Here is an 18,319-nt window from a genome sequence, read left to right on the forward strand (position 1 = left end):
GGATATCTCTTGGATAGCGATATTTGAAACTGATTAACAGTTGTGGATGAATTTTACAAATTGATGCAAAAAATTCATTGATCTCATTGAGTAGAAGGGGTCTACCATCATTATCTCTAGCTTCAACTTGAATCACTTTTTAGCCAATTATATTCTGGACCGTATGATGGAACTTCCTTGGGCTGAATTGATATATTTTGCTTATGATTTTTTAACCATACAGTTTACTTGAATATCTTTTTTTTTCACACAACTGTGTTTCTTAATCTTTTGAAACCTTCCTCAGGTTCAGTTTAATGTAATTCATAACCCAATTTTATCACATCCCGAATATCTTATTTAATTGATGGTTTTTCATTAAATTTCATATTTTTTTTGGGGGGGGGGGGAAATTTCAGAGTATTTTTCAAACAGTTCCCTACAAAATAAACGTGCCAATTTGCCACCATCAGACAATGAGAGGATATCACGCCAGTCACGATTTTTGGGCGATTTCTTGTAAAGATTTACTTGCTCAGGTGGGTAGAGCCTTTGGACCAGACCATTTTTTGTCTATTTGTGTTAAAATGATTTATATTAAATAGCAAAAATCCCAATAGCAAGTAAATAAAATAATCAAGTAAATAAAATAAGTAATAAAATATACGACAATAATATTGTTGAACCCACTTTAAATAAGAATTTACCAGTCATATTTCCATTTAAAGAGATCTTTAGCCTCGCACATAATTACTTTAGCCAATTTACCAACTACCGTATGGTTAAAGTACCGCAAAAAAGATAATAAATAAGTTTTAAGCTAGTGTTGAATTATATCCTATCCTGCTTTTCAGGGAAGTGAGAGACAGGGATAGCCGTCTAGGATTTGACAACTGTTATTCGCTTCAAGCTCTGATCATTCTTTATTTTTATGTTAAAACGTATTTTTTGTTTGTTTATTACATTAAAGAATCACTAGAGAGCAAACTACTTTACAAGAGATTCTAAAAAAGAAGGGCAATCGTCGGTGATGGTGTGAAGGGGTAAGGTCATACTCAAGACAAGCTGAGTCTATGAGCATGTTTTCTGACTTGCCTGGATCCTATGACAGGAAGACACATACATTAAATTTGATAAATACTTTAAGACTTACAATAAATGCTTAAGCCAGAACTGTCATCTCGTTTAAATATCAGAGCATCAAGGGATGGAAGATATCTGCCAGATCTTAGTTTAAGCGTGAACTTTACAGTACTGTCTTGCCTCTCAAACGCATCAAACAAGGACTTTGAAATTTTTCTGGACGTTTCTTTTTCTTTACTTTTTCTCTTATTTTTTTTCCTACTTTTCTTCTGTGTGATGGACTAGCTTACGGATTGGTACTGCAAGCCTTATGAAAGTATTATTAAACTTGATGACTTAAGAAAAGAAAGGAAAAAGATTGGTGTTGTGTATGCTGTATACAAAAGCATGTAGACGTAGCATTTTCCTTGAAAAATAGCCCTTAAAAAGCTTTCTGTGATGTCCCAGTGCCCCACTAGATGCGAAGAAAAAAGACGGAAAAAGATCCTTCCCATGCAAAAAAACTAATTTTCTCAGTTGTCCAATCCGATAGATTTTCCTTGTTGTTCAAGTCAAGAGACTATAGCTTATCTATATAGTGTTTTCGGCCAAAGCAATTCCAATGGTGTACTTCTTGTCCTGACCCAAAAACATTTTTAGGGATTTCATGCTATTTTTTTTGTTTTGTTTAACTAAACACAATACAGTGATAGCAAACGTTTTTGAAAGTCACACGTATGCGACTTGTAGACGTATCGAGTTAGAAATTTCTGCAGTCTACAATAAATTAAAAAAGTTCATTTATTAACTGTAATAACTCTTGAATAACCATGTACTTATTAAGATCGACGTTATGCGCATCTGCTCGTATGACGCATCTTATCGTAAAACTTTTTACTGTATAATTAGTTGAAATAATGCTCACCATTCCTGAATCAGCCTAAATGTGAATCTCCCTCAGTTGATACTTTCTTTTCAAAACACATTTTCGAGTTTTTTCTAACACAAAGATAACTAATAGATAGAACGATAACTAAACTAGATAACTAACATAGAAAACAGGCAATAAAACAGGAAGAGATACCGGAACGAAGGAGCGGAGTAAATACAACAACAAAGCAGGGATAAAAGCAGGACAGAACACTGGATCAAACACAGGAACTAAAAACAAGGGAGCAGTGGAGCAGAGGAACAAACACATGCACAAGCAGAGGAAACGAAGGAACAAACAAAATAGGAACGATAGAACACAATAACAAACACACGCGCAAGAAGAGCAGCAAAGATGTCATTACTCCATGTTAAATTCCAAGTTAATATCAATTTTACTGGGTTCGGGGTTATTAAATGCACCTTATCAACACCAGGTAGCACTGAAATACCATCGGTTTCAGGGATTAAAAAAGTACTTGAAATCAAAATGATCCCAGCGGAAGACAATGATGCTGACACATAATCGTTCTGTTACAAGATGGTTCAAAACAAGATGGTTCAAAAGGTATCTTTTCCTGTCCAACTTAACGTAACTTAGCTTAATAGTGTCGACTCAGGTGGATATCGTGGTTGCAGCGGTAGCTGCAACTTACTAAAAGGCAAAAACAGCCCATAGTAACCATAAAAAAACACGTTTACAAAAGCAACTGGCAAGTGAGAAAATTTGGTTATTTCTAGATGATTCAGGATTGGTAACTATTATTTAAATTAGTCTTAATAGTAAAGTTTCAGCTTGGAATCAAATTTAAGAGAATTTCAAAAAATAGACCGAAACTCCCCTAAAAATGGCGTCGGATTGAAACACAAAATACACCGTTGGAATTGTCATCACCAAAGCCCAAAAAGGAACACTAACAGTCCCCTAGCGTGAACAACAAAGAAAATTCTATTTTTGCATGGGTAGCACTGATATGTTCTCTTTTTTTCGTTTTTCCTTCCACTACTACTTGAGCACTGGAAGATCATACAGAGCTGTTTAAGGGCTTAAGTTAAAGGACTTTTCTACATCTACGTGTATTTGGAATTAACAAAACAAATATCTAAATTAAATTCCTTTTTGAAAAAAAACTACATCTTTGTATAAAAGATCACTAATTACTAAATAATCATAGGCGTCAACCATAAATGACAACAAAAGTAAAATTTATAGGGAAAAAAGAGCCCCAGTAACAACTGACGTCATCACATAGTTTTAGTATAGCATCATTTATGGTTATATCCTGCGATTATGACGTCGTTCATCAAATTCTATACGAAGAAGCAGTTTTTCAAAAAAAAACGTTCTTATTTTTGTATTGTATTGTATCAGATTAACGACACTTCTTGACTACTATGGTCCCTGCGTCGGCCCTGCAGTGCATTGCTGCAGCATGATTCGATCTCTGGGTCCCGTATTACCAAGCTAAGGTCAAATCCACTGCGCCACCACAGGAAACGTTCTTATTTTTAACAGAATGCTTTGTTACTTTCAAAAGACACTAGATATTTCATCACTTCCTTTCAAATGAGTTGTTAAATAGCTCTCTATGATGTCCATGTGCCAAAGAGGATCCATCAGAGTTACTCATGTAAAAAAGTGATTTTCCTAGTTATTCAAGCCAATAGACTGTAAGTTTACTGTATAGAATTTTCGGCCTCGGTAATTCCTGCTGTATGTTTTTTCCGATCCGATGCCAATTTTTAGACGTTTGAGGCTATTTTTCAGAATTCCCACAAAATAGTCATCGAAACTACATTTTACTATTAAGGCTAATCGAGATGACAGTTATCATTCCTCAATCAGATATAAATGGTAATTTTTCTCACTTGCCAGTTTTTTTTGGAGCACATTTTGTAATTTTTGGTTACTATGGGTTACTAGTAACTATGGTTACTATACAGCTATCGGTGCAACCATGATTTTAATTTTAAATAAAAATAGCCACGAGACAAACAAACTTCAGCTAACTCAGTGAGAGTATCAGCATCTGCATCTGAAATGGAATTAGAACTGGTATTATAAATATGAAACTGGATTTCGGAAGGGTAACTACCTTCCAGAACCGCAAATTTCATGGTTCAACTTTATCTTGTATTATCCAATGTGAATCTCGCTGTCACTTGTCCCACACCTTTTGCTATAGTAGCTGTTTGAAATCATTCATCATTTTTTTTTATAATTTTGCATTTATCACAGATACCAAAAACGACATAATCACCTCTAAGAAAAAAATGATGCAAGTTGATATTAAATGCATTTGAATTTGTCGCCATTCAAACAAAAAATACTTTTCGAAATTAAAGCTCTAAAGGAATTTTCTTACACTCGTGACGTATATAGATTCTATTTTTCAAATAAGAAAATCTCGGCATAGCAATTTTCAAAAAAGACCATGGAGCAGTTTTCGAGAAAAAAACCCTAGATAAATGAATGCATACGAAATAGTTGCTCGCTTGAAAAGAATAGATTAATTTGAGAAATATTGTCACAGAATATGCCATCCAATTTATAGATCCAAACGGTAAATTAAAAATAAGTTTTAAGTTGATGGATTTCCGGAAGTGGAAAATTATGATACCTTCAACAATATGTCCTGAAAACCCCCTTAGAGCACGGGTGAATCTTCAGTTTCCAGGTTATTCTCTGCGTTTGGATTTCAACTAGTCCAAAGAAAGGCAAAAGCTAAATGGAAAATACATATAGCAATTCCTGCACTTTCCTACCTGTAAGTATTAATCCTGCTAGGTTTCCTTCTTCTATAAATTTGGCTGAAAGCGTATCAATAAAAGTGGTCAACACTGCATCAGGTAAAAATTTTAGAGCAAAACCCAGACGATCACAGATTAGTAGCTCAGAATCTTCCTATAAAAAAAAAAAGTATCGAAGAATGGTGGCTAAAAAGAAGTTTGGAAAATAATTTGAATCCTTCGAAAAACTTAATTAAAAGTATCCAAAAAGTGAACTAACTCCTTTACTGGAACTGGAAAACTCACTGCTCCTCGACAAGCTTAGGATTAACTTGGGATTACACTGTAACCGTGCTGGGATGACCCCTCTCTTTTTCTCCTCTAGAATTTTATTTATTGGTTTCTCGTTTGATCTTTTTTTACTGTCTGGTAAATTTTGGCATTGCTTTCCATTTACTCATACATCAAATGCATATGTCAAACTATGCTCTCCATTGGCTAGGCTTCTAATTTTTTTTGCAATTACAGTTTCTGAATAAATCTTTTTCGTTCATCTTCCTTTTAGGATATAACCTTAAAAAAAAAACTTTTTAAAAAATTGGCCAAAACATGTTCAAGAGCTAAATACTTTTAACCAGCGGGATCCAGATATAAAGTTTGCCGTTGAACTTGAAGCTAACCACAATTTACCCTTCTTAGACGCTCTCATTACCAAACGGGATACTAGGTTTGACTTGATTGTATACAGAGAGCCAGCTCATACTGATACATATTTGAGACATCGACTCCTATAACCACCCTTAGTAAAAAAAAAAATTCTGCGGTATATTCGTTGGTTGATAGAGCGCTTGCAGTGTGGTCCTCTGATTTTTGAGCTGAAGGCGGAACTTGATCATATAAAAGATGTTCTGATAGGTATTAGATACCCCTAACAAATCATTGATGAGGTTATTTTCAGGAGAATGATGAACACAAAAACCAAAAGCACTGCCCCTAAGAGTGTAGACAATAATCCCTTCTTGTCATTATCTTGTATTAAGGACATTACTGACATTTTAAGCTCCAAACTCATTAAGCTTGGCTTTAAGGTGTTTTTCCTTCTCGGATGACTAGCCCCTCCTTCTTGAACAAAATCAAGGTTAAGATTACTTCAGATCAACCACGGGTATGTAAGATTCCCTGTAGTTGCAGTAATACGTGTGCAGGTCATACAATGAGATCTCTACATCACCGATTAAAAGAACATGCTGATTCCATTGATGCCTGCCTTAAAAAGACAAAGCTTTAGGAAGAAAATAATTTTTCTGCACTGGCCCATCATATTTTTGAAAACCCTTCTCACTCCATTAAGTTTGACCAGACCCAACTTATTGCTATTGTTCCATACTTTTTAAAGCAGAAAGTCGGAGAAGCTCTGGAAATTGCTAATAACAAACCAGTCATCAATAAAGACAATGGTGAGTTCTACACAGAGCTTAGATACAAATATAGTTATGAAAAATCGATTTATTTTTGGGACACAGTGCACGGTAGCGATGCCTCTCATGCATTTTCACCACGTATGCAACAAAAGAAAATTGCGTTCCCGCCTATGGCGTTGTAAGACAATCTACGGGTCGAAGCGCGGACTTGGAGGACTGCGCCAAGTTCGGAGCTCCGTATTAAAAGCTTCTCATGGGCAAGATCGGAGTTTTCATAACTGTATTGGTATCTAAGCTGTGGTTCCACATAAGCAAAATTTTGGAACCCATTACCCATAGACTGAAAACTCACACAAAAACTCCACCCCCTTCTATAGGCCCAAACCTCTTGAGATCAAATAGGATAGCTGCTATCAACACCTTTACTAAAATTCTGCCCATGTCACAAAACTAATTCCAGGGTTGGCTCATTAGTAGTGTTTTTCAGTGATTTTAGCTTTATCTTATTTAGTGATTTTATTTTCTGGCAAGAGATTTGAATCTGAATCTGATGATGACTGGGACAGGTCCCGTCAAAATTATCGTTCAAATAAAATCAAGATCTGACATCCATAGCTTAGGTAAGCTTATTACCATCTACCATTATTATGTATAAGAGTCAAGTTGGCCTCACAAGATATATAAACAAAAACCATTAACAGTGTTCGAATAATTTTGTATTTGATCCAGTGTTTAGCAAGGTTTATTATCAGAATTCTTATTTTTGGTTAACATAACCAAGCTTTTTTTGTTGTAGCATCATACTAAATATGCTTAGCAATAACCTTATATAAGACAGCTGATAAAGAGGGATACTTTAAAAAAAAAAAAGAATGAACTGCTTAACAAATTTGAAATCCTAGTAATCTTTAGTTGATAGCCCCCCCCCCCCTCCCCGCCCCACCTAACTAAAGTCCAAAGTAAAGCCCTGTGGAATTTAATTTGCTTTTTAAAACTAAGAAATGATTCGCGAATAATCCTTGTTTTGCAGCTCTCACAGTACGAGGTCTTGTATGAGGGCCACTCTTCCTTTATTAAAAACTGCTGGTCAAGCTAAATAAGGTAAAATTAAATAGTAGAAAATAAAGTTATATTTTGGAATGGCAATAGAACTAAAAGAAAACTGACAGAAAAAATATGCTTCTTTTATCAACACATCAGAAAATGTTAACTTGAAAGAGAGTATCCCTAGATTTATCTAAAAATAACATGGAAGAACATCCGAAAAATCAAACAATATTAATAGTGGCACAAAGGAGGCCGGATCGTTAATAACCACTGTCGTTATAACAGATTAGCAATAAAAAGTTAGGTTACGAAAATTCCTTCGGTAAAAATATAAACAGAACACAAATTAAAACAAGTAAATTACAATTAACAAGAAAATATGCCTTATCAGAGAAACATGTATTAAAATAGACTATCCAATATTGGTAATTTAAACCAAAAGTTGACGGCCTAAAAAAAAAAATTTTTTTACCACAGAAAAGGTATCTTGAAAATTGTTAATTTGTTAAAGTTTGTAACAAGTTTGCCCTTGCAATAAGTAAGATAGTTTCCGTTAATACAACATTAAAGGTTCAGAGGGGAGCCACGTTTACCTCCCTGGAAAATGCACCCCACTCCCGCGGTTGGTTGGTCTCTACTTTCGACTTATGAAAAAAGGACCAAGTCCCAATTTCTGGCGTAATGAGCACCCTCCAAAGTTCCTGTAACCACGAGGTGGAGGTGGGATGAGGAAAGGGCAGTGTCCCTCCTAATTGGAATAAAGTCCGCTCCTTTTGGGGTTTTATGTTACTCTTTACTTTCATAATAACGGTGAAAACCAGAAATATTCCCCAGAAATCAAGAGGGATTCAATATTAATTACACATTTTTGATGTATTTTTTAAAGTTTTTGTACTCCCCCCAGCGAAAAAATAGCCCCCACACAAGTCCTGGGTATTGTCTTGAGGATTATAGATTAATTTCTACACCTATCCTCCTTTCGTCTCTCCCTTGGAACTAATTCTGCCTTAATCTGAAGGATGAATGAGAGTTGGGATTTTTTGGCATTAAAATGCACCCTTTGAGGCATCTCCCTCCATCCATAACTACAAAACAACCAGAGAAACTTATTGTAGAGGTTTAAAGCCCTTATATGCAAATGTTTGAATTGTAAGACAACGGGGATTTTACCTAAGTCAGTGAAATTTGTTTAGACCTCAAAAACATTTCGGCTAGTTACGGAGGGAGGGAGGTACCTCAAAGGGTGCATTTAAATGTCAAAACAACACAATACTCATTAAACCTTCAGATAAATAAAGAATTAGTTCTGAAGGAGAGATGCGGGGAGGGAGGAAGGGGTTTTCGCTGTTATTATCAAAGTAAAGAGTACCATTTAGCCCCAAATGAGCAAAATTTATTCCGTATAGGAACTGGATTACCCCTTCCTCATCCCTACCTCTGCTTCCCGATCATAGAGACTTCGGACGGTACTCATTCGACCAAAACTTAAAAATTATGGCCTTTTTCTTTATAAGTCGAAAATGATTGGAGACCAACCAGCCGCCGAGGGGGGGATTCTCCGGGAGGATTTTCCTCGGAGGGGGGCATTTTCAGGAGGGGTGAACGCCCAGCCCCATTCACTAAAAAAAATAGGTAAAACATATTAGATGACGAAAACAAGAAGATGAAAAGAAACTTACCACGATATCATTGAATTTCAAAGGTTCATAAGATAGAAATAAGAACATTGACCTAATGTAAGGATTTGTTTGGTGTTTTCCTTGCAAGAAGCATAAATCACGCCAAAGCTTGGTCCCTTCTCCATTAAAACCTGGCAAAAAGTAATATAATATAATTTATATATATATATATATATATATATATATATATATATATATATATATATATATATATATATATATATCTATATATATAAAAATAAGTTGTCTGTCTGTGTGTCTGTCTGTGGATCAGGTGACGTCATGTTTCTGTGTCGGCTGACGTCATGAAGTTAGTTGTCGTCATTTTTGCTATGACGGTGACGTCATTAAAGATATTTAAGACATATATGTTCACGTAGAAATCTATTAATGTTTAAGTTTAAAATGACTGATGAACTTACAATGGCAAAAGCCGATGAAGATGCTCAAAGAGTCTATGCCAAAAAACTTGCTGCTGATAGAGAAAGTCAGAAAAGAAAGCGTGCCGAGGAATCAAAAGAACAGCAAGGAAACAGGCTTGAGGCTAAAGAACGCAAAACCGCGCAGTTAGATGAAGATCCACCTGGACAGCGAGAGTCAAAACATATCAAAGCTGAAAATGATAGCGATGATGATTGGTTTTGGGATTTTGACTCGGATAAGGTCATCAATGCCTACCAGATTTTAGTTAAAAAAACAAAGGTTCTATATATATAAAAATAAGTTGTCTGTCTGTGTGTCTGTCTGTGGATCAGGTGACGTCATGTTTCTGTGTCGGCTGACGTCATGAAGTTAGTTGTCGTCATTTTTGCTATGACGGTGACGTCATTAAAGATATTTAAGACATATATGTTCACGCAGAAATCTTGTAATGTTTAAGTTTAAAATGACTGATGAACTTACAATGGCAAAAGCCGATGAAGATGCTCAAAGAGTCTATGCCAAAAAACTTGCTGCTGATAGAGAAAGTCAGAAAAGAAAGCGTACCGAGGCATCAAAAGAACAGCAAGGAAACAGGCTTGAGGCTAAAGAACGCAAAACCGCGCAGTTAGATGAAGATCCACCTGGACAGCGAGAGTCAAAACGTATCAAAACTGAAAATGATAGCGATGATGATTGGGTTTGGGATTTTGACTCGGATAAGGTCATCAATGCCTACCAGATTTTAGTTAAAAAAACAAAGGTTCGGCGATATGTATTTCATAGTGAAGCTGAAAAATAAAGAAGAAAAAGAAAACTGAAAAAAGAAAAAATGTAAAAAACTAAAAAATACTAAAAAGAAAAAAACACTCAAAGAGAAATTACAGACCGGGACACAAATGACGACCGGGACAGAGGGAATATAAATAACGACCGGGACACTCAAAGAGAAATTACAGACTGGGATACCGGGACACAAATGACGACCGGGACACAGGGAATATAAATGACGACCAGGACACAGGTATTTAAGAATATCGTTCAAAGACAAATTTTTAATTGTAAGAAGACCGTTGAAAGAGAAATTTCTAATTGTAAAATGACTGAAGAACCTACAATGGCAACGGTACCACCGTCGAAGTAGATAACCAGTGGGTTGTTCCATATTCCCCATTAGTGCGAAACGTCAACCCCAAGTCAAATTCGTGCATTGTTTGGCATCATTTTAACAACTTGCTCTCCATCAGCTCCTACAGACTTATGGGAAAAATATAAGTCAAAAATGTCCGAAGATATACTCCATCGAAAACAGTTAGAGACGTCAGATATGACTTTTGATTTTACATCAGAAATTTATAACTACACTTTAGTTATTATAGAAGATTTGTGCGTACGTATGGCAAACAAACCTCTTCAGGATTTGGGAATGCCTTCACCTAACCGTATCACTGCTGTTTCGACATGTGTAGAATTGGATCGTGAAAAAAGTTACAGTACGAATGATCTATTGTCGTATGTACAAAATAACATTTCCAAGTTAACGTCGGAACAAAAAGACATTTATGATACGATAGACTCAATTTCAGGACGTATACAACTACCTGCTGATTTCTGTAATTTAGTGACGTCCAAAAATTAATTGATTGAAAAAGTATTTCCGAATATTCTAAAAAATTATAAAAATAATAAATGGCTAAGTGAAAGAGCGATTCTCGCACCCAAAAATATAGACGTCCACGAAATCAACAATATTGTTTTGACCAAGATTCGAGACCAGGCAGTCCTTTACAAGTCAGTCGACACAGTTTTGGAACCAAATGAAGCGGTTAATTATCCATCTGAATTTTTAAATTCCATAGATCTTTCAGGGTTTCCACCACACGTGCTACAACTAAAAATAGGCGTACCAATAATACTTTTAAGAAATATAAACCCACCAAAGCTTTGCAATGGCACGCGACTTGCCGTAAAAAAAAAACAATGGAAAACCTAATAGAGGCCACAATCTTGACAGGGCCTTTTTAGGGTGAGGCTGTTCTTATTCCTCGCATTCCCATGATTCCAACGGATCTGCCTTTTCAATTTAAAAGATTGCAATTCCCAATTCGATTAGCATTTGCAATCACCATTAACAAAGCTCAAGGTCAATCATTAGAAAAATGTGGTATAGATCTTAATACTGATTGTTTTTCCCATGGACAATTGTGCGTTGCATGTTCGAGGGTCGGTAAACCTGACAATCTATTTATATGCAGCGACAATTGGACAGCGAAAAATGTTGTATATTCGCAAGTTTTACGCAGTTAATTTGTATTGTATCTACCTATCTATCTATCTATATAAAAACGAGTTGTGTGTATGCATGTTTGTTTGTTTGTAAAAAGAGCGTTTGCATATGACGTCATTATTACTACATACGGCTTTGTATATGCACAGAGAATGGGAAAGCCAAGAATGTTGTATATTCGCAATTTTTACGTAGTTTAACTCCTGCAGACGAAATGAATGCTTGCCTGAAAAATTCTAATTTATGGGCACACGTAAAAATATTAAAATTAACTACAAATATGCGTGTCCGATTGCAAAACGATGACTCTGGTAAAACATTTTCAGATCAATTGCTGGCAATTGGAAACGGAAAGCTCCCAGGAGTGGGAAACCCAAAAATGTTGTATATTCGCAATTTTTACGTAGTTTGAAACACATATATAAATCTATCTATATTCACAGGTGGGACACAGGGACACAACTACAATGGCGCGTAACTAATATGGCGCGTAACGACTTACGCGCGCGGGGGGGCTTGGGGGGTGGGCGCGAAGCGCCCCACCAACTAGGTGTTGGGGTGGCGCGAAGCGCCACCCCAACAGCTAGTATATATATATATATATATATATATATATATATATATATATATATATATATATATATATATATATATATATATATATATATATATATATATATATATATATATACCGGCATGCTTCTATATATAGGCCGGGTCCCGGCACGCTTCTATATATGGATTCTCATTGTCGCCTGTCTTCTAGCCGCAGACAATTTGAAACAATTTGCTGTATTTTCATATTGCGTTCTTTTCAAAGACATTTGATAACTATAGCAAGTCCGATTTCTAACAACGGTATCTACTAAGCTTTCAAACTTTTATTTTTCTTTTTTAAGGTTTTTGAATTATTGCAATCCCTTGTTAAAATATATACAAATATTTTTGCACTTACCAATTTTTCGCTCTTTACGCAATTTAATGTCTTTTCATACTGTAGGTTGAAAGATATTTGATTATTGAAGCTACTCTGATTTCTAACAACGATATGTGTTAAGCTTCAAACTTCTGCTTTTCTTTTTTAAGGTTTTTGTGTTCTAATCCCTTGTCAAAATACAAAATCATCGTTTATAATAGTTGCAAATTTTCGTTTTTTGGATGACATTGAATTATCATTGGTAATAATTGCAAATTTTTGTTTTATGGGCCTTCCTACTGACATTTTATAACTGGTTGCGTTCAAACCTGTTAGATTACTCACGTAGCGAGTTGATTTTATCTAACAAAAAAAAACGAGTTTTAAAATCTTCCGGTATTTTTCAAGTTTAAATTAAAACATTAAAATTACTGCTCAGGCACCATAAATATTTTGCAGTTTACATAATAACTTTAGCGATTCTGAACAAAAACTTCTAATGGTAACATAGCTGCTTCATTTTAAATAATAAATTATTCCAAGGCCTTTAGAGAATGTATAAAGAAAACAACTTAGGTCATAGTTTACCGTAGGCACCCCCCCCCCTTCTCTTCCTCTTTCCACCTTCATCAGAGATACATAAAATTCGATTAAAATACACCGTGGCCAATTTGGTTTGCCCATATCTACCAGTGTCTGAATATTTAGCGACCAATTACAGTTCTGTCAAAACTCCTTTTAGGTTTATAAGGCATAGTTGTTCACTAAGGCTATTACAGTAGTAAATAAAACATATTTCGGAGAAGGTAGGATAGTCAGCTTTATAAGATGCTAATTACTGAAAACCAGATTTGCTTAGACATGTTTTTATGCTTACGTTGCCCCAGCATTGCCTTGCAGATTAGTTTAATGATCTACCTACATGATTAGCAAGTGTTCGTATCTCCCATCCAATCACTAATCTTCAGCTCTGAAAACAATGGTGTGATGTTATAAACGGATAAGTGAAGCAAGTATTTCCCATTCTGGAGTCGGGGTCAGTAGGTTTGTAATGCTGGCAAGAGATTGTGCACCATTTCCTTTTTCTTACCTGTCGTCCGACAGGCTCCACTACTAGTTATTTAAATAAATAACAATCATATTTCAAATCACGAGCATTGATTTATCTCAGAAGACTGATGGCTCTGTTTTCGTATATCTGGGAGTCTTCAAATTTGTGTTCGAATAATTCTGCAGAAACACGGTAGGTAAATATTATAACATTTGTGTAGGTGAGAAAATATTACCATTAATAAAGTCTGCAAACCAAGATTGGAATATTGGAAGCTGAAGTGATGACAGTGATAAAATATGGCTCTAAAACATGGGTGCTCCGAAAAGCGGATGACAATTTACTAGATGTTCTCCAGAGAAATTGCTTACGGTTTGTTCTGGGTACCCGGCTGACTGACCGTGTTTCAAACAGTAGGCTGTAAGAAAAATGTAGTTCAATCCCACTTTCTATGGCTACAATCAAAGAAAGGTAGAGATAGCTATGCCACGTTCTGGGGATGAAGGATGACAGATTGCCGAAGATGTCAACCTTCTAGGGCCAAACGGAAAGCAGTTCATCCTCGTCAGGGGCGGGAAGGTGTCATAAATAAAGATTTAAAGGAAATAGGAACTTTCTGGGAGGGTGTGAAGAGGGAGGCTTTGAATAGAATGGGTCAAAGAAGGAGCGTGCGTGGCTGTGTTGGCCTCAGGCGGCTCGGTGCTGCGGTGAGTTAGTAGTAGTAGTAGTAGTAGTATTCTTGATTCTCCTTCTTATAAGAATGAGAAGATCACTCCTTTTATATCCTCTAGTTCCCCTTGCTTCCACTTATTATAAGGAGAATACCATAAGTTAGAAAAATAATAAATCACACCAACAGGCTTTTTATTCTTTATATCAGGTTGCTATAAATCCATCAATTATTTCTTTGATATGTTTTAGGTATTCTAGCTTATATTTGAGATTAAAGTAAACTGAAACTTGTTTCTGGAAATATTCCTGTTAAATGCGGATTTAGGCAACATGGAGTTCTTTCGCCTCGTATTTGTAATGGTTGTATTTCGGGTGTGATTAGTAAGATTCCTCCTAGTTGCTTTCTCGTTTTTATGGCACTTGGTATTAACCAAGTGACATATAGCAATCGCAAATTTTGTCGGTCTGTCTGTCTGTCGGTCCCGGTTTTGCTACTTTAGGCACTTCCAGGAAAGCTAGGACGATGAAATTTGGCAGGCGTATCAGGGACCAGACCAGATTAAATTATAAATAGTCGTTTTCCCGATTTGACCATCTGGGGAGGGGGGGTGGAGTGGGGGCCCCGTTAATTCTAAAAAAGGAGTATTTTTAACTTACGAACGGTTGATCAGATCTTAATGAAATTTGATGTTTGGAAGGAGATCGTGTCTCAGAGATGTTTTTTTTAAATCCCAACCGGATCTGGTGACAATGAGGGGGAGTTGGGAGGGGGAAACCTAATATCTTGGAAAAGACTTACAGTGGAGGGATCGGGATGAAACTTGGTGGGAAAAATAAGCACAAGTCCTAGATACATGATTGACATAACCGGAACGGATCCGCTCTCTTTGGGGTAGTTGGAGGGGGTGTTAATTCTGAAAAATTAGAAAAAATGAGGTATTTTTAACTTACGAACGGGTGGTCGGATCTCAATGAAAATTGATATTTAGAAGGATATCGTGTCTCAAAGCTCTTATTGTAAATCGTGACCGGATCTGGTGACACTGGGGGGAGTTTGGGGGACCTAAAATCATGGAAAACGCTTAGATTGGAGGGTCGGGATGAAACTTGGTGGGAAAAATAAGCAGAAGTCTTAGATATGTGATTTACATAGTTAGAACGGATCCACTCTATTGGGGGGAGGGGGGTTAATTCTGAAAAATTAGAAAAAATGACGTATTTTTAACTTACGAAGGAGTGATCGGATCTTCATGAAATTTCATATTTAGAAGGACTTCGTAACTCAGATCTCTTATTCTAAATCTCAACCGGATCCAGCGTCATTGGGGGGGGGCTTTCGGGGGGGACCGGAAATTTTAGAAAATACTTAAAGCGCAGAGATCAGGATGAAACTGGACAGGAAGAATAAAAACCTGTCTAAGATACGTGACTGACATAAGCGGACCGGATCTGCTCTATTTGGTGGAGCTGGGGAGGGGGCGTAATTTAAAAAAAATGTATTTGTAACTTACGAAAGGGTGACCATATCTTAATGAAATTTGATATTTAGAAGGATATTGTGCTTTAAAGCTCTAATTTTAAATTCCGACCAAATTCTGTCACATTGGGGGAGTTGGAGGGGGAAACCGGAATTCTTGGAAAACGTAAAAATTGGGGTATTTTTATCTTACGAATAGGTGATCGGATCTTAATGAAATTTGATATTTAGAAGTAATTCATGTCTCAGAGCTCTTATTTCAAATCCCGACCAGATCTATTGACATTGGGGGGAGAAATCTTGGAAAACACTTGGAGTGGGGGAATCAGGATGAAGCTTGGTGGATAGAATAAGCAAATGTCCTTGATACGTGATTGAAGTAACCGTGCTGGATTCCCTCTCTTTGGGGGGGAGGGGTTTAGTGATTTGGCGAGTTTGGTGCTTCTGAACGTGCTAGATCGATGAAAATTGGTAGGCGTGTCAGGGAGCAGCACAAATTGACTTAATAAAGTCTTTTTCCCAGATTCGACCATCTGGGGGGCTAAAGGGAGAGGAAAAATTAGAAAAAATGAGGTATTTATAACTTACGAATGGGTGATCGGATCTTAATGAATTTTGATATTTAGAAGGACATCGTGACTCAGAGCTCTTATTTTAAATCCTGACCGGCATTAAGCCTCTGATTTTCCTTTTAAATCAATCTATTGATTCTTAGAATTTTGTTAGAGCTCATACCATATGAACTCTTGGCTCTTAGCTCTTGTTTTTATTATTATTATCATCATTATTTAGCAAATTCTGATGATCACAAGTCAATTTGGTCGGATCTATGCTTAATGATATAGGCTTATAATTGAATACTTCGAAATGTGTATATTTACTTTTTACCGCTGTTAATCGGGCTGTTCCCCTTGCTTGCAATACTTTTAAGATGCCTAATGTCCCTGTCATTAAATGGCTCGGTATTTCTACTTGTGAATTCGTCGGTAACATCTGGCGTAAACTTATCCATGTTTCTAAGCATAAGCTTAAAATGTTGCAAATCGTAGTCAATTTCATACGTGCGGTTTCGCTAAACTGTACAATAGTTTTGTAGCCATGCAATTTTATTCGAGTCTGGGCCGTATTCGCTTTTTATTAAGCATGGTCTTAAAAAAATCAAGAGTGATCATTTTAGATATAATAAGTTTTTACTATACTAGCCATGTGGGAAAAAGGCATCTTGTGGGCCTTATGCTGCAATAATAATTTTGTCATCACTCAATATTGGCCGTTGCCCAAGCGACATTGCCCAGATCAGTCAGGATACTTGTTCTCGGTTGGGCGCACAACTTAGTCTGGTCCAATTTTTTTTTTCATCAGTGATTACGTTAGTTACTAGATTATTTGTTCTTTTTTTGTGTTATTCCAGTATTTACATGTATAATAGTGACTCTTATTGCTAACCTTACAATCAAGCTACCTTAAATCCCTGGGAATTCACCTTCTAGCCTCTTGTCGTAGACACAGGAGTGTGGAATGTGTGTGGTGGATGGGCAATGGGCGTGTGACAGCTCTTCTTGTAATGTGGAAGTATTTCGAGTTTAAAATGAAAGAGCTTTCAAATGCTTACCTGGTAAGGTAAGCATTTGAAATACTGTAGTGGTATACTGTAGGTATAAGCATTAGTGGTACAAGCATTAGGTATAAGCAATAGTGGTATAAGCATTTGGTATACTGTAGTGGTAATAATCCACACAGATCTGGTGTGGGTTATTCATATGCAAAGTTTTTGATACCCCACACTAAAAAAAAATATTAATTGCCACCCGAAAATATTTTACTTTTTTTGCATTGCCAAGACTTCAGCTTAATTCATGGGTGAATTGCCACCTTAAAGCTTTATTCACGTACGAAAAAGTATTAGAAAACTAAAATACAAGCGCTGTCCATAGCGAACAAAATTGCATATATATCCTTATTCTTCGATTTTTTTTTTTTTTTTGATTTCCTGCTTAAAATCCACAGACAACTCTCCAAAATATACCAAATTGGTAAACAATGTTTACAAAACATTGTTGGTAATTAGGCAATTATATCATGTTAGCCTGCACAAGCATAACTGATAGCGAAACTTCTGCTTACAGGAAATGAATTATTATTTTAAAGTTATATTGTTCTTCCGAACACGACCCGAAAGAATGGTACTATTTTTTAAATGAGGAAACTTTAAAAAACAAAAATTTTGACCTGAAATAGCAACTGCAATAAGATCAAGTCCATTATATTTTGGGCTATGTCGTGCAGCTTCGGTCAATATTCTAGCTGCTTTGTCTATCTGCGCATTGAATATTGCCAGACAAGCTAATCTGCAAGGATCTTCCTTTTGTGCTTCCAAATCCACGTCCCATCCACAAAGTGCTAACGACTCCTCTCTTTGGGGGCTCCTAAAACAAACCAAAAAAAAACTATTTAAGAAATTCAAAACCACAATTATTCATTCTTCATAAGATATTAAATGTTCATGATTTCTATTCCCCCAAGTGTCAACCCCTGCGCAGGGCTGAGAGGACCATCGGGCTGCACCTTCTACTAGACATCTTGAGATTAAAAATAAATGTGTCTATGTTGAACGATATTTTCCAATATTTTACTTCTCCCATTTCAAA

General features: G+C 36.2%; 1 protein-coding gene across 2 annotated transcripts in view; it reads right to left on the reverse strand.

Annotated features, from left to right (window-relative positions):
* Window positions 1–18,319, reverse strand: part of LOC136036260 (GATOR2 complex protein MIOS-like) — a 75,978-nt gene that overhangs the window by 18,219 nt on the left and 39,440 nt on the right. For both annotated transcript variants that reach the window (XM_065718392.1, XM_065718393.1), the window contains exons 9-11: window positions 17,901–18,097; window positions 8,849–8,979; window positions 4,738–4,876 (exon numbers count right to left, since the gene is read on the reverse strand). In XM_065718392.1, the coding sequence (XP_065574464.1) occupies window positions 4,738–4,876; window positions 8,849–8,979; window positions 17,901–18,097 (467 nt within the window). The remainder of the gene's footprint in view (window positions 1–4,737; window positions 4,877–8,848; window positions 8,980–17,900; window positions 18,098–18,319) is intronic.

This window comes from Artemia franciscana, chromosome 15 (genome assembly GCF_032884065.1).
Source record: "Artemia franciscana chromosome 15, ASM3288406v1, whole genome shotgun sequence".
NCBI classification, from domain to species: domain Eukaryota; kingdom Metazoa; phylum Arthropoda; class Branchiopoda; order Anostraca; family Artemiidae; genus Artemia; species Artemia franciscana.